Genomic DNA, 27,155 nt, shown 5'->3' with positions numbered 1-27,155 from the left:
AAATGCCATTATGCTTCTATTTGTACAAAATGTAATAAAATATATTAATGTAGTACCTGTAGAGTAGTTTCCACCTAGTGAACTGTCTAGAACTGAAACTTTTTTTTGGCATTGGGAATTGTGGCCACTCGAGAGGTGACTAAGAATTTTAGACAGTCGCAAAAATTTGGAAAAACTAAGGTATGAAATAAGTATGAAATGTAATGTATGAAATAAGTATAGTATATAAAGGAATGTGTTACATATTTGTTAATAATAATTTTTTAATGTTTGATATATTGAAATAGTATGAAAAAACATAAATTTTAGCTTATTCCCATTCAGAAGTTTGTTTTGCATCATATATTATAAAGGAGAGTCATGAAAACTTCATGGGGTCTAAAAATTTTTTGTTGTAAGAGGTTTGAGCAGATAAAAAGTTTGAGATTCTGACACAGTGCGAACCTTGTTAATATTTCTACGGATAAAGGGTGTAAGTATAAAGGATTGAGACTGATGGATTTTACAATAGTTTTAAGTGAAATATGATGATTTCAAGGGGCAGATACAATGATTTTCTCTTGTAAGGTTGTTGTGTTGAGGTAGGGGAGATCATGTCTGGACAAGTGAGAAAAGTCAGAACCATTTTCTGTAGGAGAATTAACACATCATGACAAAAATTTCTAATTTCACTAACATCATTTTCAAGTGCAAGAAAAGTATGTATTCTTACCAAAAGAAAATAGAACAAATTTCAGTATTCTTAACAATTTTTTAAAATGTAGAATAAACTTACGTCCATGTGCATGCTCCATATCATTTAGTATTACAGAAAGCCATCATATAAATCTATTGCTGGAAAATACATGTTTCATATGAGATAAACAATAAAAGTACATTGACATTGTAAATTTCCCATGTCAATCGTCTTTCCCAAAGTCCTGGAAAAAATAATAGATTGAGAATCCACTGTATATCCAAATGAGTGATATAATGAGAGGCTACTGAACTTACAATATTTGGAAAGATTTCAATTGAAAGCAATAATTTAGTATCATATTTAAAAATTTCACAAACATGGTATTTAAAAATAGAAACTGCATAAAAATATTTGTTTACATTTTCTAGTACTAGATAAATTTTGATAAGTTATTCAATATTTATCATCAATATTTCTAATATCTATCAAATATTCTAATTAATATAAGAAACATAAGTGATAAACAATGATGCATAAACGTTCACTAAATGGGCTACTTTATCAATTTTTCAAATAGTACAGTATATTGATATACACAATTACCACACTTAAACAGAATAAAATCTGAAAATAAATTCAATTCAGTTTTATACTCTAGCAAGCATCACATGATTTTTAAAATTTACACACACACTACATACATACAACACTTTATATCAAATATATATGTATTATTATTATTATTAATTTTAAATCAGTAGTAGTACTTTTTGTCAACTGTTTCAATTTTTAAAACATATGTCAAAGTATTTGAAATTACAGTAATTATAAAGTGAAATCATTTATAAAAATAATTAAATGTATTAAACAGGAAGATATTTTTAATATATAATAATAATCTAATAATATAAAATTAATATGTTAATTCATAATTTAAAATTTTGTGAAGAAAAATTATGTAAAATATGAAGAATCCAAATACATATATTCTATAATTTTTAATTAATTTTTTCTTTCATAAATGCGTTTGTTATAATATATATTCATATTTTTTTGTAGATAATTGAAACAGATTTCTTAATGGAGCATGTGGTTACCGTTTTATCAGATCCTAATCCACGTCTTCGATTAGCTGCTGTGAGATGCCTGCACAGTCTTTCTAGATCTGTTCAACAGCTTCGAACAACATTTCAAGATCATGCTGTATGGAGACCTCTTATGAAGTTGCTACACAATGCTCCTGATGATATTTTAACTGTTGCATCGAGTACTTTATGTAATCTTCTTCTGGAATTTTCCCCCAGCAAGGAGGTACCGTATTATGTATGTTTATTATGATTTTGTAATTTTATTATACATAATTATATATTTCACTATATATAGTCTTAAAAATTTCATTAGAATAATTAAAATTTTTGTACTAATTTAGTTTGAATTATCATGTCATGTTAAAGTTTTAATTATAAAGAGAAAATATCAGTTGTATAATTGTCAAATATGTTGATTTAGATGTAGGTTTGAAAAAAATTAGATTTTAAATTAAAGTAAAATATTTTATTATATTAGGATTAAAATTAAATATTCTAATAATTTAGGTGGAGTAACTAGTGCATCTAAAAACTTTGCTATCATCTTTATGAAAGAATATTTGAAATAATTAAATTGTAAAAAGTGTAATACAGTAGACCTTCCTATAACATGATAGATACGTTCTATGTTATATGAATCCGTGTTGTATGAGTCACTTAAATACATGAGCCAATCATAGCCCAGCGCATGTGCAGTTCAGGGGCTACGGCTGCTTGAAAGGTTTTCTTCCGTAAAATTAATCGATTCTAGACTAATTTGACTCAACATTTCCAAATCTCGTATAATTTTTTGGGAATAATCCATATAAACTATGCTATAAACAAAAACTTGTAGGATTACTTACCGAGTGTGCACCGTTCAATGACACCATTGCTTAAGCTCGTTTTCGTTGCGGAGCGGCTCATCGAATGGTAGACACGTGTTTCCTGATCAGCGAATTTTTTGCAGAAAAATAACTTAACTTTGGAGACGTCATTAATAAAAATATAATTTTTATGGCCGTTGAATAATAAATGTTTTTTAGTAGGTCCAGTACTCGTTTAAACTCAACGGTTTGTACAATATCCGCTATTTGTCCAGATTTGACCAATCCTGTTGCGACACTAGTCAGCGATGACGTTTTACCGTGTTATACGAGTCTCTTTTAGCGTGTTATATGAATACGATTGCAATTTTTTCGCCATGTTATATGAACCCGTGTTATAGAGGGGTCTACTGTATGTAAATCAGGCCTTGGCAACCTATGACTCGTAGGTCACCGAGTGACCCACTTGAGTTCCGAAAATAAAGTACAATACAGTATATATAAATAAATTATAAAACATAAATGTGAAACAAACACTTGAAGAACACAAAAAATTAAACTGAAAATAAATAATTAACAATAACATTTTTGTTTGATTACAAAGTTGCAGTAACAAATATGCATTTTTATTTTTAAAAAATAAAAATTGTAACATAATTTCAAGGAGAAATCAATAAGTTTGGCAATGCCGATCCACAATTCCTTGACAGACGTGTGGTAACACTGGTGTCCTCTCAGTTCTCTCTCAGTTGTAGCACTTGTTCAGTAGTGTAAGAATAGTGACACAATTATAGTTACACAGTGAAATAATTATCATTATTTAAAACAAATTATTGCCATGGGCAAACAAAAAGCAAAATAGAGATTAAAATGTGTGGAAAGAAAAGTATGGATGTATCGAAAATGGTGACAAATTGATATGTAAAAGTACTTTATGCACAGATGTAATTACCACCAGAACTAATATTGAGTGACATTTTTTTCAAAACATAAAAATGTGAGTGAAATGCCAAATGAAGAAAAATTTGAATACATTACTAAACATGTATTAAATTTTTGGAAAACAAAATAAATTGTTAAAGCGTTTTGCTACCAGCCACAATCATTCTACATCTGCCAACTTTGTTGCAGGTCTTATCATTTGTACCAACAGAAAACTGTTTACAGATGGCAAATTTTTGAAAAATGCATTCATAAATTGTTCCAAACACTTACTTAATGACTTTGCAAATAAAAAACAAATCATTGAGAAAATTAAAGAAATGCCATTGTCAGCTAGAACAGTTCAGCATCGCATTGAAGATATGGCCGAAAATATTTGTGAACAGATGAAAAATGATTTTTATCTAGTGATGTAATTATCATTGCACTTGATGAAAGTACTGATATAAATAGTATGGTAGGCTTGCAATTGTCATTAGATATGCATTAATAAATAGTTCAAAAGTCAATGTAGAACTTTGCGGTCTTGCTTCTATTAATGACATGACCAAAGGCACTGACGTTGGATAATGGATAATGAACTTGACCACTCACTTTTATCTTTTCATTGTATCATAAACGAAGAAAATTTATTTTCAAAGGCATCTATGCAACAAGTTAAAGATGTAATGGAGAAGGTTGTTAAGATCGAAACATGATAGTAGCACAATCAGCATTAGTACACAGGCACTTCAATGTTTTTTACGGAAATTGAATCAAAATATAGAGATTTGCTGTTACATTCGGAAATACGATGGTTAAGTCAAGGCAAAGTTCTTAATAGATTTGTAGAGTGTTTTGATGAGATACAAATATTTCTTTGCGAAATCAGTGAACGTGATCTCAGACTCAATGATAAAGAATGGGTTTTGACTTTTGTTCTTAACAGACAAAATGAATCATTATAATAATTTCAACCTATGACTCCAAGGAAACAATCACACAATTTTAAAAATGTACGAGGAATGGAAGAGTTTTTCTTCAAAATTAATATTACTTGAAATAGACATTAAAAAAAAAGAATTTTGTTTCTTTCCTTTGTTAAAAGGGCAACATCAAAAAGAAAATATCGACGAGAGCAATCTTAATATGTTCAAAAGTTGGATTTTGTGCATTAAAAGTGAATTTGAAAATCGATTTTAAATTTTTAAGAAGCACAGCAAAATATTTACTTTTATAATAACTCCTGACGAAATAGAAGAAAATGTTTTAGATTTACAGTATTTTCATTATCTTAAAGTTGACAATTTTAGTTTAGAAGTGATTGATTTTAAAAGTTTAGCGTTATGGACGGATAAATTCAAGACATTGCAGAAAGATTTTGAAAAATCAGAAGATTATGATCTTTTCATGATATCAATGTGTTGGGCATCACTTCCTACAAAGTTTCCATCTCTGAAAAAAATTGGCTTTGCCATTTTTTCTGCATTCGGTTCAACTTCTAAATGCGAGCAAATATTTTTACACAAAATTTATTTTAAGTAAGAACTGGAGCAGCTTAACTACTGAAAATTCAGATGCTTTGTCTTAAAATGACGAACTATAAGCCAGACTTGACTAAATTGACGTCACAAGTTCAGCATCAGGGGAGCCATTGATATCAAAGAGAAAAATAAAGTTCATTCAGTTGTTTTTATAATAATTAATAAAGTTCATGTTTGTTTTTATAATAATTAGAATTATAATTTTAATTCTTATGATTAAAGTTTAAAGCATATTGTAATTATTTTCTCAATAAAACTTATCTTATTATTCACCAATAAAACTATTTTAAAATGAAAATACCACCGACCCAAAACATCTTAATACACACATTTTGGTTGATTTTGATCTGCAGCCAAAAAAGGTTGCCGACTCCTGATGTAAATTATAGTTTATAATCTTTGTTTATTTATTTTTTTTAAATATAAAAAGATCAGTGAAGAAAAAGCTAATGAATAAAATCACAACTGATAATTGAGGAAATCAAATTACTTTTTTATTATTGTAATGTTTTCAACTTGATGAATCATCTTCAGTATTTTAAACATCAGACTATTGAATACGAATTGGAAGAACAATTTTTAAAACATTATTGAAACACCAATTAGTGTACTGTACATAAGCAATACATACTAGAACAGATTTGAACAAGTAAAACAGCAAAGCCGTATTTGGGACAAGACTATGTCTCAGAGACTAACTACTAAGCGGGATCACTTCGACACTCAAGGCGAGTCTGTGACGTTCACATTCTCTAATCTTCTTTGGTATGACTGGTTTTGAGCATGATCATTCAAACTTCGCCAGCCACGGCCATAAGGTCATCCACAATGCATTTTCAGTGAAATTAACCTATCCGATTTTGAAATATCTCTCCGTCGCGTGTTGCCCCAGGTTGAATTTTTGTCAATGCCTAATGAAAATTTCCTGTTTTTCAAAAATATAATCCTAGCTAGCGTATTGTCTGAAATTTTTTTATTTTGCACAAACTCCATATATGTATGTATATATATTAATAAATGTAAAAAGAAGACACGTGTGTGTGTGTGTATATATATATATATATATACATATATACCAGTGGCGTGCCGTCATTGGAAGTGATGGAAGCGCCGATTCCACCTTCCAACGACCTTCCCTTGTATTTTATAAAATATAAATTTTCATATTTTAATGTACAGTACTTTGAATTAATTAATATTTTATTATAACTGCATTATGTATCTCTTACAAATTTCTATACTACATGTGAAAAAAAACGATAACATTGCTATTGTATATTCGAATAATTCAGTGGCGGAAGGAATGTCGAAACCGGGTCAGTTTCCAATCAGCCAGATTATATAGGCATTAGCACATGCGGTTTGCAGTGCAGCAACCTCACCCGGTTTAGCTGGTAGAAGCAACACACGCGTAAAGCGTCCAACTTTATATCCCGGAGCGGTTGTGGGCTGTTAGCTGCCTGCCTGCTAGATATTCGGCCACCCTCGCCCGATTATGTGAATCGTGAGCAGACTAGATCAACGGCGGGCCAGCTACGGCTGGCGAAAAGTTTCTATCCGGCCCGTGAGATCTTTAATAGATTATTAAATTGGAAAAATAACTAATTAATAGTTATTTTTCCAATTTTTTGTAATTTTCAAAAACGATAAAAGAAATAAATGTGGTAATTAATTTTTTATTTATTTATTTCATATTTGCAGACTATAAAAATTAAGAGTCACAAGAAAGCGTCAATTAACTACTACGGCCGCGGAAAAAAATGTAAAATTTATTCTGGCCCACGTTATAAAAAAGGTTGCCCACCCTAGACTAGATTTATAACTTAACCCAACCGATAGGAATTTACTGGCATGTTTTTATGATAGTTCTGTATAGTTGACAGGAGTTTTAAAAAAATCCATTAAAATATTTGATACATTTATTCCGCGTTTATTCTGCTCTCCCATCTTATATTACTTACGGATTTCAATGTTAAACCGGTGATATTACGATTTAGTATGTCCTATCTGTAAGCGGGTGCAGATAAAACGTGTACAATTCTTGTACAATGTTAAAAAATTAACTGTTACTCTGGCATCATCATTTACAACCAAATTTAATGAATGAAACGCACAAGGTACAAAAGGTTCTAGAATTTATTTTCCTTAAATTTACGATCTAAGTATCCGTTGTCATAAAAATTTGTCTTTCCAATGTTTTCCCAAGACTACAGATATTCAAGTTCAAAGTAACTGGTTTCGATTTATTTCTACTTAAGAAGTAATTAAATAATTAAGAGATCAGGGAATGGGGACATAAATAAAACCCTGTTGAAAGAGCCAGAATTTTACTTAAACAAAAGCTTGACCGAACCAATCACTCGCTCAGTACAGTGGAGAACTGATTTCCGTGTACACCTGGTATTAAAACGAATTAGTTAGAAAACAAATGACTATTAAGTTTAACATATTTAGATTTTTACAGCTATAGCGAGAAACGTTTAAAATTTACAACAGCTTTGTGGCGTCCTTTGAGATATACTAGCGATGCGACAAAAGAGGCATTTGACATTGACCGGTATTGGCACCTTCGGCATTTGGCACGCACACACTACATACCTAGCTGGACCGTCTCAGATTCCATCTATTTGCTACTCGTATCGAGCTATTTGACTAAGTAAATTGTTTTAAAATTTAAAAAGTAAAGAATATTTTATGTTATTTTTATGTACGTTTCTTTACAAAGCTATATTTTAATTATAATTTTTTTTAAAAGTATATTAATACAATTGAACAATATATTGTACCAGGTATGTATATCCATCGCAATTTTATTTCACCGAGTAAGTTTTTATAATTTATCTTTAATTTTAGCACTTATATCGTGGCTAGCAATTCAGAATGTAATTGTGATATTAAAAATACTTTTAGAGAAGTCTACAGTTTTTACTGGCTTATCGAACAAATGAATACAAATGGACCCTAGACCAGTGATTCTTAACAGAGGGGCCGCGGCCCCTGGGGGTCCATAAGAAGTTTGCCGGGGGCCGCCAAATTATGCAAAATTTCCTTCGGAATATAATAAAAAGAAAATTGATGTATAACCGAATATCGTATTGAAAAGTGAAATAAGAAAGATAAAGTTTTCCTATTTAGGTTTTTTTTTATTTGTTTTTTATTTCTTCCTACATACAACTTTGTAAGTACAGAAGAAATAAATGCAAATATGCTACTTATACCGCAGTATTTACTTCTTTTATTCCAAAGTAATTCTAAAAAACTACTTAGGCTTGGAATTTTAAAAATAATTATGCAAAAATAGTAGGCTTAGTAGTAGGGTTAGAAAATTTAAATATTTTTGCAAAAGTTATGCAAAATCTTTACGACAAGTTGTGGGTGTTTTAGTTTACTTTTAGCATGGGCTTAGAATCTAATAATAGTGCATTTCTTTCTTATATTGTGTGTTTAGTTTTAATTATTTATAATTAACCCACAAAAATGAGCAAAAAACAGAAAGGAACATTAGAAAATTTTTTTAATGTAAGTAATCACGGACCTTCAAAAAGAAAATATACTGAAGAAAATACTAGGGAAAGTTCTGACGATGATACAGTGAAAAACGCAACGGAAAAAAACCACAAGTCATTAGGTCAAAGGTATAAAATTAAGTAACATTAAAATTAGAAAATACGAATATGGGTTCGTAAGAATAGAAGTTCAAGGAATTACAAAATCACAAGAAATCTCGTTAAATTATTTTCGAATATTTTTTGTTTTTTCTATGAATTTTTAATTGTTTATTTTATTTTTTGTTAAAAATAAATGAGTTTTTATATTTAATTGTGAAGTTTGAATGTTATTTAAATAGAAAATGAAATAATAAAGTTATGATTTACATTTATTTTATAAAAAAATAAAGCAATAATAAAAAAATCAATTTATTATAGATAAATTATCAAATATAAATTATTATTTAAAAAAATAAGGGTCACAAAAAATTATGAAATATTTGGTGGGCTGCGAGTATAAAAAGGTCAAGAACCACTGCCCTAGACCATCACTGACGCGCAATTAACTGATTGCCCCTGGAAGTCGGCTTCTTACAGAAACACAGTTTCCCTGTCATCAAATGTCACGGCACACCACTGATATATACATATATATATGTATATTGATAAATGTAAAAAGAAGACACACAAAACTACCTTCCGAAATATAAATATAAAAATAAAATTATAACAACTAGTGCCATCTACTTTGAAAAATGTTCCGATGCTGAAACGAGATATCTCAGGTCAAACGGTCAAGGTCAGCACGTGGTAACCAGAGATATGTCAGGAATAACACGGGACAGGTAAATGGGGTTTTTCAAAGATTCATTTGTCAAAATTCGATTTTGCAATGTTCACATTTCCAACTTCCCAACGAGCAATGCATGCACAAATCTCTCACTACTGCCTGTTTGTAGAGAGTGTTGCCATTTTGTATCTACAAGTCTGGTTTTTTTTTTTTTATGCGTGCATGATTTGGGCACTTAATACTCTGTGCCAAATTTCAACTTCTGACACTTACTCCTTCATACCTCTAAGCTGGTTACCCAGCAGGCAGTACAATTTTATAAACAAGACAGAGTCTTGTCAAAAATATAATTTAAAATAAAATATTAATACAATATAAATGAAATAAAATAAAAACAAAAAGAATAGAATAAATTTAATGAGGAACTTTTACTAAACTCTGAAGGATTTAATGACATTATAATCTTGTTATTAATAATAAGCAAATGTTTAGAAATGACAAAAATGTAAATTTGTTCCAAAATTCTAATTTTAGATCTGTTGTTACATTCTTAAGTGTAGAGATGTTCCAAAAAGCCTTTATATCTTTTCACAAGCCCAATTCCTGACTACTTGGGTTATATATGGTAGCACATTTATATTTATTACTGTTTTCTTACTAGATCTCAAAGCAGACCCTATATAAAAGAAATATTCGTTGTTTTTTTTAAATGTGACTACATAGATACCTGATTTTAATCTAGTGTTCAATTGTTCCTTATCATAGTGTAAATTGCTCATGACTGTTGGTTGATCCAAATTTTGTAGGATTCTTTCAGATACAGGAATAACTAGATAAATATTTTATAAAGAAAAATTAAAAATGAAATTCTTACAGAATGTGTTAATAGATTAGCAACCTGTTTTATATCAAACTTCAAATTTTCTTTCCAAATGTCTTTTGTATGTTTTCATTTTTTTCACGCTTGCACTCTTGAAATATCAGTTTTCATTTTTAATCCTACATCTTTGCAGTTCTGACCTGCAACATCTGGGTCAAATTTTTTATATATTATCCACGTAGACCTTGTTTGTAAACAGGACTTGTTATACTGGTGTAGTTTCGAATTAGCAAAAACAGGAAAACTTAGTCAAAAACTACCAGTGTAATAAGTCCTATTTACAAACAAGGTCTTTGTAGATAAATATTTCAAATTTGTTTATATATAAAGGACATAGAGGCACAAAGAATTAATCTAAGTGAAATATTGACATATCATCCAAATATTCACTGATCTGGGAATGATCATCATCCTCATGTTATCCACTCATGGGTTGAGATAATCCACAAGTATTTCTGAAGTCTCTGTGTTCACTAATCTTTCTAATACAGATTGGTCATTGCACAAAACTTTTTCAATTGAATAAGGTTTGAGGAACTTAGGGTTAAGCTTCAGTCTAGAGCACAATCGTGATCATTTTTTAAACATTTTTGATAATTTTTCTTCAGTATGTTGTTTTACTTTTTCTTCTGTAGTCATTTTCAAATTCTCAAACTCAAAGTACTTAATGCAATAAATACCTCTAAAGTCATTAAGAGTTTATATTAAATTATTTCATTTATATTGTATTAGTATTGTATTTTAGTTACATTTTTCCCCAATCTGTTCTAATATGTATTGTGGCATACACTAACGAGTGATTCAAAAAATTGTTCTAACTTCCAATTTGTATTCAATATTTTCATGATTGAAATGCTGCAGATGACTTGTATTGAGTCTAAAGCATTACAGTAATATAAAGTAATTAAAATCATGACTGCTAATTGAGGAAACTATTTATTTATTTGGTTCCAAGTTTCAAATTGGTTGTTCAAAAGAAAAAACTAATATTAATGATGATAAACTGTTTACTGTTACCTGATAATTTGTGCTATAATCTCTCAGGTTTTTCCGGTTTCAAAAATTGATTTTCTGTAGAGAATAAAAAATATTTTAAGAATTCTTAAAAATGGAAGAATGAAAAAAATTGTATTACAAATTTTTTGGAAGAATTTCTTAAATGTTAAGAAGTTCCAGAATTCCTGTCATCAAATGATTTATTACTATTTTTTATTGTTGGCTATGACAGCTATGACATTGTATAAATAATATAAAGTCATTGTCTGTGTTTTTAATGTAAGAATAAGAAAGAGAAATTGTTATTATCTTTCTATTCTTAAGAAATTTGAAATTATGCAAGATTGTGCTGGCTATTAATTTTTTACAGATTATCAGTTCTCCCTTAGATTGGTCAAGAGTTTTCTTAATCAACAACTAGCCCTAAATGTTAGAGAAATATCAAAATAAATATCATTTATAAAATATAATAGAAAATAACTTTACTAAAATCGTAATGATATCTTGAGAAAAAAAGCAATAAAATATTTTGGAAGCATGTTTTATAGAACAGGCACTGCCGTAAAAGAATGAATTAAATATACAGGGTTCCTAGGCATCTGGAAAGTCAGAGAAAATCAGGGATTTTCATTCGTGTTCGGAAAAAGTCATGGAAAGTCAGGGAATTCGTCTGCTTAGCTGCGTTGTTGATTTCGTTTGTGGAATATGGCTGACCAAGTGTAGCCATAGCCATCTGCAGGCAGCAAGAAGTAATAATGCAACCTCTATTATGAATATAGCAGAATCCATTTTTCTATAGAATCATTTTTAATATTAGAGGACACCACTAGATATACAAATCCATCTTTTATAAAATTTTTGTCTTATGTGCATAACTACTTTCCTTATCTGATATAATCGAAACCCTCTTCCAAAAACACTGAAAATTTTTCTGGGACACTTAGTGCTGAATCTTGCATATTCACATAAAATGAATTAATTTTAATTTTATGCATGTAATAAGTCTTACTTTTTGTTCTATTATATTTTAAGATTATATTTTAAAATCACTCAAAATCAGAACTTTAAATCCCATGAAATTATTTAATTTTTTTAAACATTTTGTTTCAATGTTTCGACAGTTAGTACAAAGGTTTACTTTTACTGACAGTTGGAGGTCACTTTTAAAACTAACATTAATTAATTGTTTATGTGAAAAATTATTATTAAATGCAACACTGAGGAAAGCATTGCAAAACTCAAGGGATTAAACAGTCCCTAATACAGTGGTGCCTCATATAACGTACTTAATCCATTCTAGGTGCACGTCCGTTATACGAAACGCATTTTCCCATAGAAATACATGTTAAAACATCTAATTCGTTCCACAGCATAAAATAACCATACTGTATCATTAAAAAATGAACATGGGGTGCGTTCTTTTATTCCTCCGCGTAACTCTGCGCGAGCGACATCCGTTTAAAAATTCCTGCAGAACGCATTCCTAAATTCCAGTGGGAGTGCGCACCGTCGAACAGCAAAAACGACCGCTTGTAGCAGTAGTTTATCTTGGAAAGCAACATGGCATCCTCCATGGCTCAGATAGTTTTGTTACCGGGTCCATTATGTGGTTTTATGAATGAAAATTGAGAAATTGTGAAAGTGCGAGTTAGTGCACGCGGTGATGTGTCTTTACGAATTTTTTTCGAATGGTAGCAGGCATTCTAATTTTTTCGTGGCTATTTTAATGCTCTTTCAATAAATAATCCATTTTATGGTTAAATTTTACAATTGGGACCCTTCTTTTGCCTTTAAAAGCTCATATTTTAGAATTATAGATTCTTCCATCACGATACTATCGATAGTGCGGGCACTGCCATCTTTCTTTCTTTCTTTCACTATCATTCCTAAATGCCTACAAACAGCAGCTCACTCCCGTAGTAGCGGAGACGCAGAGCGACTGCTATTAAAGAACGCACCCATAAAGCAGTCACCAATTATGCCAGAAAGTCCGTTGTTCGCAGCGTACGTTATACGAGGCACCACTGTATAATATACTGTCAGATCAATCAGCATTTTTAAATTTTAAACATTTTTAAATTTTAAAAAACACACTATTGTGACAAACATTTGAGAGAGTAATCTGCAATACTCTTGATAATGTAACAGCAATTAAAATTTTGGAAAAATTTTAATTGCTGTTACATAAACCCTTTTCAAACCCACCCCACAATTATAGTTTATACCCTCAATTTGAGGTAAGGTGTCAATGAATTGATTTTAAAAAATGAGAACAAAGTGTGAAAATTAATAAATATTTGTAATTTATTGGTGTTATTTACCATTTTTTATTTTAATAATTTTTATTGTGTAACATAATTTATAATTTCTTTCCAGTATATTAAAATTTTTATAAAATATATTAAAGTATAAGTTCATAATGTGACTGATTGTAACGGACTACAGAATTCATAAATTTCCTGCACTTTATTAAATTAATTATTAAATTATGTATCAGACATAAAGTTGGGTAACAAATAACACTGATTTTGACAAATTTAAGGCTAAAAAACTGACAACATTGATCATACCTGTAGTAATACTGTAGTATGTTATAGTTTTGAATATCAACTAGGTAGCCTGATCCTTTTTTTACATGAGGAAAAAATGCTGTATTTGAAAATATTTAAATTTATCTTCTTGTTTAAATTATGTTGCCCTTTTTGTTGAAAGATTGGTTTTAAAATAACATATTTCTAAGTCAAGAGTTCATTTTTTTTAAGCACAGTTCAGTACTATTTGTGTATCAGAGCAGTGTTTCTCAAACTTTTTGGACCGCGACCCCCCCTTCTGCACTTAAAATTTCAAAGGACCCCGAAGAATGAGTGTGTCGAAAAACATCCCGGAGGGAGGGGGTTAGGCTCGTATTTAAATATTTATATTGTTTGTTATTTATATGTGCAATTTATTAAGTAAAAATTATTTTATATACTTTTTATTTCTATTATTTCTAAACATGAATCCATAGTAAATTTATAAAATATTTGAAAAAAATTGATCTGCATCAATTTTTCAGCGACCCCCCCCAAATATTTTTCACGACCCCCACTTTGAGAATCACTGTATCAGAGAATACTGTTTGTTGATTTTAAGTTTCCTTGTGTTTACTAGATTTACATACAAACAATAATCAAATCAAATCTTTATTAATCATAATAGGCCATAGCCTGTTATAACAGGGTGTTAGACTTACATTGTATCAAAATTTACTTTTATCTACATAAACAACAATCATGTAAACTTAAGTACTCTGAAATTACAATACCTATGTGTATCAGGTTTGTTACATATAAATTTAGAGAGAATGGTTACAAAAAGTTTTTGCGAAATTATACAATTTGTATATCGTAGTGTTTGCTAAGTGAAAGAACTGATACATTTGGTTTTCCTCCTTAAAAGTATTTAGTTGTTTTAGATCAGCTTTAATTTTTAGTTCCTGGCCTTCCTTGCACTCACAAAACATATGAAGTTTAGTCAATATTTCTTTGCATCTTGACAGTGTGCTTTCTTGAATTCATAAAATTTATTATTTACCATAATCATCTTTTTGTTTAATCTAAGTTGGATAAAAAATTTCTTGGTTGAAAAAAGCATATTAAATAACATGTGGTTACTATTAAAGGGGTAATCCAGAATAATGCTGTACCATTCTGGTTATTTGCAGTTGTACATTTGTGTCTTGAGATAAAGAAATTTCTAATGTATTTTGGATTAGTTGAGTTTTAACCAGGTTGCTAGTTTGATTTTTTCAGCAGTGGAGTTATTGAAACACCAAAGTCATTGACAATATTTGTCATTTGGTTCACCCAAGATCTTCTCTGTGGGTTCTGATAAGATTTTTGACATAACAAGAACAACAGTTTAGAAGGTAGATTTCCATTATCTCTAATTATGAAAAGAAAATTAATGAACATTTTTACAAAGAAAGGAGTTAGTTTGAATCTAAGTTCTAATCTGAGGGCATATCCAGGAATGTTATATTCTAGAGTAAAAATTTTGCAGGTGAATTTGTTTTGAATTATGTCAAATTTTTTATAACTCGTAAGGCTCCAAATTGGAGAGGCGTAACCTATGGCATTAATGATTATTGAGTTAAACAGTCTAAAGTGAACAAATGTATTCTTAAGTTTAATTTGTGAAAACAACTTCACCATATTATTGATCAATAGGTTAGATTTGGAAATAATTTTTTTATACTGTTTTTTGAAAGTTAGTCTAGGAGGCAGGACTAGTCCCAAAAACTTAACTTCTTGTACTATTGTAAGCTGTATGTTGTTCAGATAAAAGGATGTACTTTTTTTAGCAACTGTAGACCCATTCCGGAAAATCATTATTGAAGATTTGCTTGGATTAATTTTTAATTTTAATTTATCGAAATATTCATGAGCTTTTTTAATTTTTCTACGAAGAGCTGCAACCATAGGGGCAACTATCACGACGACATCAGCATGTGATATGGAGTGAACTATTTGGCCATCAATAGAAAATTCATAGTCTTCCCAGTCGAAACATTCATTTATATCAGGGCTTCTTAAACTTTTTTTCTTCACAACCCCATTTATGACTGTGATTTTTTTCGTGACCCCCAAAAAAATAAAATAAAGATATATAGATATTTTGCAATAAACATATGAAATACAATGAAAATATACATATATATTGAAGATATATACAAATTTGCAAGAACAATAATGGTATACTACCACAGTTCACTCTTGTGTTACAATGGAACAGAGACAACTGAATACACTGAAAAGCAACAACACTACACTAGTTCACACTACAATCAGTGTTGCTGAATCATTGTCTCGCTGCACCAGAAGTGACACAAAGTGCTACTCACGAAACCTATGACACAAAGCATGCCATTTTCACACTCTCACAAATTATTTTCAATATTTTGCATTAAAATCTCGTGACCCCAAGATTTCGCTAAGCGACCCCAAATGGGGTTGCGACCCATAGTTTAAGAAGCCCTGATTTATATCAAACAAGTAAAAGTTAAAAAGAACAGGGGACCAAGGGTCACCTTGTAATAAACCTCTCCACTTGTAGGGATGGCCACTTCCTGTTAAAGTGTTTAACTATCACATCATAATGACCGAATAATTCTCCAATTATTCTTACTATGTTGTCATTCGCTCGATATTTAATCAATTTACTTTGTTATGTTGTAATAACCACAGAATAGTACACTTTTTTAAGCACAGTATAGTGCTCTTTGATATCAGAGAATACTGTTTGTTGATTTTATGTTTCCTTGTGTTTATAGATTTACATACAAATAATAATGATAAATGATGATAAAATAAAAAAAGCTCATGTTTTGTTTGTAAATTACTTACTTTTTCATTATGTTGAAGTTGTGGATTTTATCAAGCATTTTTCTACAGGATGTACTATACTTTTTTGCACAGACTTTGGAACATATCAACTGTGCAAAAACAGGGATAGATGTACTTGATGTTCAAAGTAAGTAAAATGCTGTTATGGTATGGAATACTGACATAATAAAAGAAATGTGAGTGTTAAGGAATTTGGACAAAGTTGGTAAGGGAAAATTAGGGAATTCATAACAAAAATTTTGAGTAGGAATCCTGAATATATTAAATCATTTTTTGTGAAAGAAAATGTATGTGTATGTATATATTTTGTAATATTTTACAAAATTTTTACTTATAATTGTGTTTTTATATTTTATACTACAACCTTATTGTTGCAAGAAAATACAGATAGTTTGTAATAATTTGTAGAAAATGCATTATATTAATATAAATGAATTAATATATATTAAATAAATATTATATCATTTTTCTTGCATCTGTAAGAATAAGCAATTATACAAATTAAATAAATATAAATTAAGTATTTTGTACAGTATACATATAATTCTTTGACGTGTGTGTTCATAAATTTTTCTCATCATAGTGACTATAAATGTATTTTTTAAGACAATTGATCTGATTTTAATATTTTGAGAATTCTTATTAATTTTTTTATTTCTATTTATATTCATAGCCACTTCATATTACATTGTATCTATCTTAATATATAAAAAGTATATATGTTGTACCTATATTTCATTTATAGAATGATGGCTTTAATTATTATTTAATAAGATTTAGTATATTATTAAATTCTGCTGTAATCTGTTACAGCCAATTCTAGAATGTGGAGTAGTAGAATTATTGTGCAGTCTAACAAAACAGGAAGATCCAGCATTAAGGTTAAATGGAGTTTGGGCTTTGATGAATATGGCATTTCAAGCTGATCAAAAAATAAAATCACAGATTCTCACTACATTAGGCACAGACCAAATTTTTCACTTGCTTACTGATCCAGATGTCAATGTTCTAATGAAAACACTTGGTCTTTTACGGAATTTACTTTCTACAAAACCAGTATGTTTGTTTTGTTATAATTATTATTTTACAATAATATGAAATTATTCATAAATCATAATTTTCAGCATATAGATCACATAATGGGACTTCATGGTAATCAGATAATGCAGGCAATAATTCTTATATTGGAAGGTGATCATACAACTGAAGTGAAAGAACAAGCTCTGTGTATCTTAGCTAATATTGCTGATGGAGATTCTGCGAAAGATTTTATCATGTCTAATGAAGATGTTTTAAAAAAACTAACAACTTATATGGTATGTGTATTTTTGCTGTATTGAATGCTTTTTTTTATGTAAATATTAATACTCGCATGAAATATGATTTTTTATTCATTTTTGGACTAAAAATTAAAATATTTATAGATTCATGTTTACAGTTTGAGCAGACTTAATTTTTTTTTTTAATACAGAGGTTTCATAATTAGAAGTTTCCATTTTGAAAAGCTGTAACTGGAGAACTATATAGTGGAATAACTTCAAATTTAATGTGAAGATGTGTTCAGTGATGGAATTTTATTTGGTGCAGAAAAGCAAATTAGTTCTAAAAATTGCTGCTAGTGATATATGGTACTACACCATTTTAGTAATAATTAAAAAGCATCACAAAATGTATGGTTGTGGGGGACATCTAAAAGAAGTTGTTTATTGTAAACAAATAGCCAACTTGGCAGACCTCAAGACCAGCATTACACAACATGTCCACATCATTTTGAGAGAAACTATTTTTTGTGTTGATCATACTGTTTTGCAATTTCAACACATCTTGGACAACATATCAAACATGTTATTGTGTAACCACAGATGATGTATGTGTTTCATATATTTTGTTACACTTTTTAACCACTCAGCAGTGAGGGACGTGTGTATATATATATATATATATGTCGAGGGCAATTGTGTATATATCCGCCAAATTCTTTTGGGGTATCTACCATGAAAAAAATGCACATAAAAAATGAATTATGTAACAATAAAAAAAAGACTTTTCTTTACTGGACATAACTGTTTACAAAATCTTTTTCCGAAACAGTAACGAGAAAAAAATGTGTAAAAAATACTTTAAAAATTTTCCAGGTATATTCTCCACTACTTTGGGATAGCTCATACCTGACCATCCCACTGCTGAAAGGTTAATTACTACTAAGTTGTGACAGTGTCATATATCACCCTAGTGGCAATTTTCAGAACTAATATTTTTTCTGTGCTAAATAAAATTACATCACTGAACACATCTTCATTTTAAATTTGAAGTTGTTCTATGCAGATTTGCATTGTTATGCAACAACACAACATTGAGGTGCTGGGGCATCCTTCCTATAGTCCTGATCTTGCTCCATTAGGCTATCACAAGTTTGGTCCCCTAAAAGAAACTCTGAGGATGGAGATTTACATCTGATGAAGAGTTGAAGACAGTGATGCATCTGTGGCTCAGTTCAGCTAAAAACATTTTTTAATGAGGGAATTTGAAAGATTGTTGACAACTTGTCAGTCTTTATGGAGTTGTTTTATATAATTGGTTTTAATGAAATGGGACTCTACATTGAAATTTAGATATAACTAATTAGCAGTTCCTCACCTATTTTGCTGCTTATATGTCACACACAAGCTTGAACATTCCATTTCTGGAAAAACAATGAGTGAAAATGTGATATTTTTCATTGAGATTTCCATGCAGACATGATTTAAGAGCACCATAGTCCCCAAACATTCTCAAAATTTAGCTTTTAGCAAATGAAGTTTCTACAAAATGTGTGCTTTCAATTTTTGTGATTTTTTTGAAAGCATACATATTTTGTACACATCAATAGTTTAATTCAATTAAAAGAAATTTAATTCAATTCAGTTTTTTATTGTATGAACCTTAGATTGTTACAAGAGGGTTAAAGTATTACATAAAAACTGAAGTTAGTACAATATAACAAATTAATATAACAGCTTAATACTACAGAGTAAAATACTGTAATAATCATTTTTACACATATTATGTAAATCTGAAATTAGTAAAATTTAACAAATTAATTAAATAGCTTAGTACAGGATAACACATAATCATTTTTTGAAAATCATTGTAAATTATATCTTTCCAGGATTTAAATCTCAAATACTTTTTCCTATTTGTTTCAAATTTGACACAAAGAACACATTCCCAAGTTCTATGTTTGCATACTACTGTTAAAAGAAATTCTTTTCCATTAGGATGACACTGAAAAACTGATGAGTTGAATGCTGCATATCTTCATGTCTGAGTTTTCTTTTCTATTACTTAGATTTTAAAATTAACACATACATTTGAAATATAATAACTAAAAGAATAAAATATAATAGAATAGGATATTTGATTACTTTCTACTGCTTAGATTTCTGATATAGAAATATTCATATTATATCAATTTATCAAATGTCTTCTAAAACAATATAAATTATGATTTTAATACATCAACTGTAACTTTTTCTGTAATAATAAATAAAAACATACATTATTTGTATATGATAATGATCTATCAAAATGTAAATAATATTTTTTTTATTTGAATTACATTTAATCTGAAATTTTATTGATATTTGTTTTTAGATGCATTCTAATGTCAAGTTACAAATTTCTGCAACATTTTGCATATGTAACTTATCCTGGAATGAAGAAGAAGGTCAGTAATTAATTTCATAACATTAACAAATAGATTTATAAAATAGTAAAAATAATTTTTTGAATGCAGGAGCTTTAGAGAGACAGGCAAAATTAAGAGATTTGGGAGTTCAAAAATTACTACAGCAATTGCTTACAACAACAGATACAACGTTATTTGATAAGTAAGTATTAAATTATATTATTTTTATTGTAATAAATTACAAAATTTATTATAAATCACTTATTTTACAGAGTGAAGACTGCTCTTCAACAATTTACCTGACTGGTATTTTTACCATCAATGTGTGTAAAATATTATCTTTTTTGTATATTAATTTTTTAATGATATTTTAATTGCTATTCATTCTAGACTTTCATTTATGAAATAAAAAATATTTGAAATGAAATTTTTGTGTATTGTTTATTATTACACAAATATTAAACCAATAACAAAATTTTTGTTATTAAAGTTTATCAAAAGAGAAATAAATTTAAAATAGGATTTAAAAATTCTTTGATATGATTTGAATATTAAATTTTATTTTAATAAAATTAAATATATTATAAATATTAAAAACAATGTCAACAGTATTTCAAATAATTTCAATTTTAAATTGTAATCTTTGTTTTTATTAAGAACAAAAACAACAAAATTTTTAAAAATCATATATTGATTATTACACTCATAATTTTATTGATAGTTGATCAGCATTCCTAGTAAATAACTATTTCAAGATTAGATGATATACAATTAAATACTGCTTAAACATTATCAAAGCTTGCTTTATATTTTTGAAATGCTATAATGCTATAATGAAATTGCTATAAACTTATGAGATGAAAAATAGCACAAATAATGCAATTACTAATACAGTAGCCTCTAGTTATATTGCATAGGTCGGGATACAAATAGATTGTATCACATGGGGCAATATAATCGATGTATCTATCCACCAGTTTTGTCTATTTTCAATCTCCATCCTGACTTGCTTTTTTGTCAGTTGTAAGTTTCAAGGATTAAAATAAGGTAATATTTATTTGCCAGTAGAATTTCAATGGCAACCAAGTTTCTTTAATATTATAGGCTAAAGTACTTTAAATTATGTTTGAGGACAAAAAATCCAGCGAGTTGTGCAACTTTTATGGCTGATAAAAAAATTTTGAGAGTAGAGACGAGTTTTATAGAAAACAATTTGTAAATGCTAAAACGTAGTAAATCTTTAAGTTGGACACCTCAAGATATGACCACCAAATTTTTAATAAATTAAAATAAATATACCATCATGCCATTTACCCATAGCTGGATGCTGGGTATAATATACATCGATATCCTGCAGAAAATTGAGTACATCAGTTAATATTAATAGTAATTGTCATTTTGCCAATTTTTAATTAAAATTTAAATTTTCTACATTTCTTATTTGCATAGTCTTTTAAAATGTTGTTGCCATTATTATTAGTCTCTATAGCATTCAAATTTGAAACAATGGATTTAAAATTTCAGCTTGGTGATTGACCAATTACATTACATTGGTTACAATAAAACAAATATTACTAAAAATTAATATTAATAATAAAAAATAGTTGTTATTATATGATAAGTGCTCATTGTTAATGAAAAAGTATAAAAAATTTCTGATGATAATTCAATTATTGTGGGCCCTTGACACTTGGGATGCTATTAGTCTCTATGTAAATCCACTGCTGTCATCATCACAGCTGAACCACTGAATGGCATCAGTTATTGTTTACAGACGAATTCCTCTTCCGTCGATGGAGGAATGAGGGATGCGGTGGTATCCCGGGAAAAGCTATGTGCAGCCCATTTCGCCTACAGCACTCCGACTCCACTTGGGTTTAATAGTTTAAGGACAACGAATACGATCTGCAGACAGCCCTGGTGCACATTTCCGGTACTCTAAAACAGGACTAGTATGTAGCACAAATTGTGGAGCCTGTAATTCAGCCACTGGTGCAGGAAGCACTGGACACAGTTGTGAGGGCCCAAACGGAAATAGAAATTAAATGTTTTGGATGAAGAATATCCAGCTGGACAGCTAACTTCCCACCTTTCAACATTAATAGAAAACAAAACTGGTTTTGTCTTGTCCATGTTTTGACCCTTCACTGACCTGCCGGACTGCATTAAGGATGCACACATGCAGCGCGGCAAGGAAAAGCGGTGTCGCAAACGCGTCTTCTCCGCGCGGCAGCACAACCACACAAGCGGCAATCCGTTTACATTTCGGCGCATGCGTTCAGTATTCAAGATGGCGAACGGTACCGATACTGCCACTATCCACGTGTTTACAAATTTTGTTTGTACGGCTTGTTTTATTTAGCTAGAAGATTTCATCGAAGATTCGAATGAAGATTTTGGATTAGAGATGATATATTGGCAAGAATCTTGCCGAGATATTTTGTTGGATCGATAAAGAACTGATGTACTGTACTGTACAAAATAGGCTTATTCTTCGATTAAGGTCTCTCGATAAAGAATACTATTTCGAGTAAGATTCGGTTGTTTTGTTCTTTGAATTAAATAATATATGATTACTGTATTTGTGTAGAATTTGTGTTAAATTTATTATTATTTCCTCTTTATTCTGATGTTATCTCGGTTAACCACGTCGAACTTTCCACCATTAAAACACCACATGATTGTATTTTCTCACGTGACTGCCAGACGAATGGTTATTGGCTGATAGAAACGCGTCTTGGCGGCGACCGCCGCGAAAGATAGAATTCAATCAACTTTCGCGGCACGAAATAGACCTCTGCGGCGAGAAAAAGTGACGTCATTCTGCCGCTTTTCCTTGCCGCGCCGCATGTGTGCATCCGGCTTTATAGTGTCCCCCTGCCGGACCGCATTACAGCACTCCGGCACTCCAAATGTTGTCACCGTCGATGTGTTTATATATTTGTCATAATCTGTACCCACCTCTGACCCGCCGGACCGCATCACACTGCAGCCTCAAGTAGCTTCTCCGACATTATTGCAGCATGCCTCATTTTTTTTAACTTTACCTGTGACGACAGCGACAGCAGAACGAAGTTTTTCAAAACTGAAATTAATCAAAACATACTTAAGAAGCAGCATGTCTCAACACGTCTTAGCTCTTTGGCAACTATATCAATTGAAAAAACAACAGCTTGTCAACTTGATTTAGAGAAATTGGTTGACCGATTTGCAAATGAAAAAGCGAGAAAATAATTTTGAAGCTTTTTTATGCACTATTAGCGAGGTTGCGGCCAAAGTTTTCATCTCTAAAACGTGAACAAGATAGAGACGCCCCGACATTCGACGCTCGTCTTGTAAACGGCGCTCGACGTTCACGTTTTAGAGATGAAAACTTCGGCCGCAACCTCGTTATTATGTATTTGTTATTAAATTAAACTAAACTAAACTTGGATACATTTTGTCAATACAGTTTTTTTTAATATGTAGTAATTATTATTAGGTATTACGTACTTAAAGAATTATATTTTGTTTTATTATTATGTTTGCATTTATTAAATTGAATATCTTATTATTGAAATGTCTTGAATCTCAAATAAATTATTATCGAATAAAGTTTTAAATCAAAATAATTAGCTTTATTTTTTAAAATTAAATGTTCAAAACAAGGTTCTCGAGATCTCTTCCGAGAAACTAGGGGGCGCACCGACTCTACTTGCTCCTGGCGCTGAATTTGTAGCTACGCCACTGTCTGTATCATTCAAAAATAATACATAAATTGTAAAATTTTGGTTTTTATTAATAAATTATTATTTTTAATTAAAATTGGATTTATATTATTTTGAATGTGTGAATGAATAACATTACTTTTCAAGCATCATTCTATAATAATAAACATATACTGGGCATATTCTAACTTTTATATACATTTTTTTACTGCATCAATGTATAGAATACATAACAAATTAGAATGAAAATAAAAATGTTTTACCTTTTTGTTGTTTTGCTTGTTAATTTTTTTCAGCACAAGAAGTTTCCAAAATGATTCCATGTCTCTTTGGAAAATGGATTATAACATTTGAGAATGATAATTCTTCCTAGAATAATTTAAGAATTTAATTATTAAAAATAGAAGAAATCAAGATGATTGAGTAACTAATTAATTAATTAAATATTAAAATAATTTTCTAATACAGTTATTGTCTTATTGAAAAGAATATGAGACAATATCCAAGCAAATATTATTTATAATCTGATAAATTAATTTAATTCGATTCTAGATGGAAACAATCTTAAATATTTTTAATGAAAATTTAAATCTAAAAATAGACTTTTACATTTAATGTTCTATCGACAATAATTCAATTTTGATCGCTTATAAATCAAAAAATTTACATTGCCTGTGTTATTCGGGTTTATGTAATTCAAATTTTTCGAAAAATGTCAAAATGGAGAGAAAAATAACTCGCAATTTTCGGAAAATATTCTATTCCAAGATGGCGTCGGCAATACGAAATGGAACGAATTCGAATTAGTCGAACGTTGAGATGTGTCACGCGTTACGTCACAGATGTAATATTTCGCGTATTTTAATTGCATTTTTTAAAGGAAAGTTTCTTTTTAATACATTCTTTTGCCTCGGATTTGGCAAAATGTGTTAAATTTAAAACTTCACTAAAAAGATTTACTCAGATAAACGTAATAACATTATTTAGATGGCACACAATAAAAAGTCATTTCTAATAAAATACGGGTTAGTATTTATTTTCTCGATTCTAATGCGCATCTTTTTTGGACATTTTTGATCTTTAATATTAGGGTGCGCTTTATAAGAGGACAAAGTCAACTTAATTGCTGTCTCCTTGGCTTTGTTTGTTTTTCACTCCCTCGGAAATTCGCGTGTATGACGTCGTTGTTATAAACCTTCCCACTAATTCGGTTTTTGTTTTGAAGTTGTTTGATGGTCCTCTGAATTATAGCAATGCCAGTGAACAATGTCTGGCAGACAGTTCACTCATGAAGCTAAGTTTAAGACTCTAAAAACGAATCTTATTGTAGGATTAAGATTTATTCGTATTAACGTATTAAATAATTTCTATGTAATCTTTTTCAGCAGTACCAGAATTTTTCTTTGCTCTTTGCAAAGTGCAACTACTGTAAGCAATTGTCACTTCTTTTCCTATTATGTCTTGCAATATAACAACTCTTACAGCAACATCATTTGCATCTCAGAGGGAGGCAAACGGGATACTTTTTCCCTCCCTGATATGGAATAAAAATTCCCAGAAATTATGATTGAGATATGTGACCTTACATCTGGACTGTGGGATGCTTTGATGCAATCGATACTATATTCAATAACCCATATGTGAAAAACCCAAACAAATAATTGTCTCCAAACTTTGTCCCCTTGGAAAATTTTTACAGATACCCATGTTTGCATCTGTGTTCAGTTTAACAGCTCTTTGACTGTCAAAGTGATGAAAAAGGAACATGATTAGACACCTTATCTTAAAGTAGAAGATGCTTTTAACACACTTTCAGTGTGATAAAAGCATCTTCTTTATGAGCCGTTTAAATGCTGTATCGATCATAGTTGGGTTATGCGGACAACATGCTGTTTGCAAATTTTAGTAAAAATCGTTGAAAATACAAGACCAGTCTTAGAAATCTGCAAATTACTTTAGAAGTGGTTGGAGTGTGATTAGAAACAATTGCTTCTACCATTTTAAAATTAAGAATTTACAATATATTTCATACAACTGAATTCCATGAAACCGAATTTGCATTTAGTTAGTTTCAGTTTTAATTTACATTATCACAATCTTTTCTTAACCATAAAGGAATGGGTCACTACACTTCCTTTTGATTATGTAGTTTATGAAGTAAATAACAACCCAATTCGTTCGTGTTACCAAACAATTTGCCAGATCTATTGGGCTATGTTAAGTCTAATAACTAATCAGATAACAAATCAGTGGCTAGAGATAGGTGGTTAAGTTGTCCTCCCAATAAATTTAATAATTAGAATTAAATTAATTTTAAATTTAGAATATTCTGAAAGAAAAGAATTGTCCAGAATGGGACTCAAACCCACAACTTCTGATTACCATGCAGATTCATGGAACATTACTGTATCCAGACCTCTGTCTGATTCTGTCTGATTTTTATTTCCAGAAGTGTTAGTTAATTTAGATATAAGCATAGCTGGTCACTTAAAGCTGTGCTGTGTTTTTTTTAAAGAAAAAAAATTGTTTTAAAAAATACATTATTCAAATCTGTATAATTGGAATCTGATGGTCGGATATAATATCCTGGAAATGTTTAATTCATAAATAAAAATGATGTGTTGAACTCCTTGAAAATATGTTTTTTGCACCAGTGCTCTTCTTTGGATATATTATTGTTGATATTATAATATTGGAAAGGTTCGAAATTCCAACTATTCCATCAACCCATTCAATCAAGAACTCCTAAAGTCAGTCCCTTGATTTGACGGGGTCTTTCAGACAGTTCCCTTTGGATGGACATCCTTGACACTTCCCAACTCCTTTCGTTCAATTCTTTCATTCCATCACAGTTTTTCGTTATACCAGGGAATTTCAGCATAGGGTCCAGAAAACTATTTTGGATTAATGAAAGTTTTGTTACTCTGAACTCTCTTATATCATGAATTTTTAAAGCATTAGTCATATGGGCAACCAACTAGGAATTCAAAAGTTTTCACTATATAGTAGAGTGTTGATTATCTGAAAATCTGTTATCCAAAAAATGTATTAACCAAAATCTTCAGAAAATACCAATTCCAGAAATTACAAACATTTTATGTAATAGCAATGTTAAGCAATTGTCTTTAGGTCTGCTAATATATAAATGTTTTGCTGTATATGTAGATATTATTACGATTTTAGTCTCTGTAATCCAAAAATTATT

At 29.9% G+C, this 27,155-nt stretch overlaps 1 protein-coding gene across 2 annotated transcripts in view; it reads left to right on the top strand.

The window, feature by feature from the left end:
• Positions 1-20,670, top strand: part of LOC136987783 (armadillo repeat-containing protein 8-like) — a 51,540-nt gene extending 30,870 nt beyond the window's left edge. The window contains exons 12-17 of one of the 2 annotated variants that reach the window (XM_067285556.1): positions 1,739-1,990; positions 17,390-17,632; positions 17,701-17,892; positions 20,210-20,282; positions 20,352-20,445; positions 20,516-20,670. In XM_067285556.1, the coding sequence (XP_067141657.1) occupies positions 1,739-1,990; positions 17,390-17,632; positions 17,701-17,892; positions 20,210-20,282; positions 20,352-20,445; positions 20,516-20,546 (885 nt within the window). In that variant the 3' untranslated portion in view covers positions 20,547-20,670. Of the gene's footprint in view, positions 1-1,738; positions 2,003-17,389; positions 17,633-17,700; positions 17,893-20,209; positions 20,283-20,351; positions 20,446-20,515 lie in introns of both variants that reach the window. The other variant, XM_067285547.1, reaches the window with a different exon arrangement.
• The last annotated feature ends 6,485 nt before the right edge of the window (positions 20,671-27,155 follow it).

This window comes from Centruroides vittatus, unplaced genomic scaffold (assembly GCF_030686945.1).
Source record: "Centruroides vittatus isolate TY-2023 unplaced genomic scaffold, ASM3068694v2 contig_1229, whole genome shotgun sequence".
In the NCBI taxonomy this organism is placed as follows: domain Eukaryota; kingdom Metazoa; phylum Arthropoda; class Arachnida; order Scorpiones; family Buthidae; genus Centruroides; species Centruroides vittatus.
Note: the sequence above shows the minus strand (reverse complement) of the source record. Positions and strands in the feature narration are given on the sequence as shown.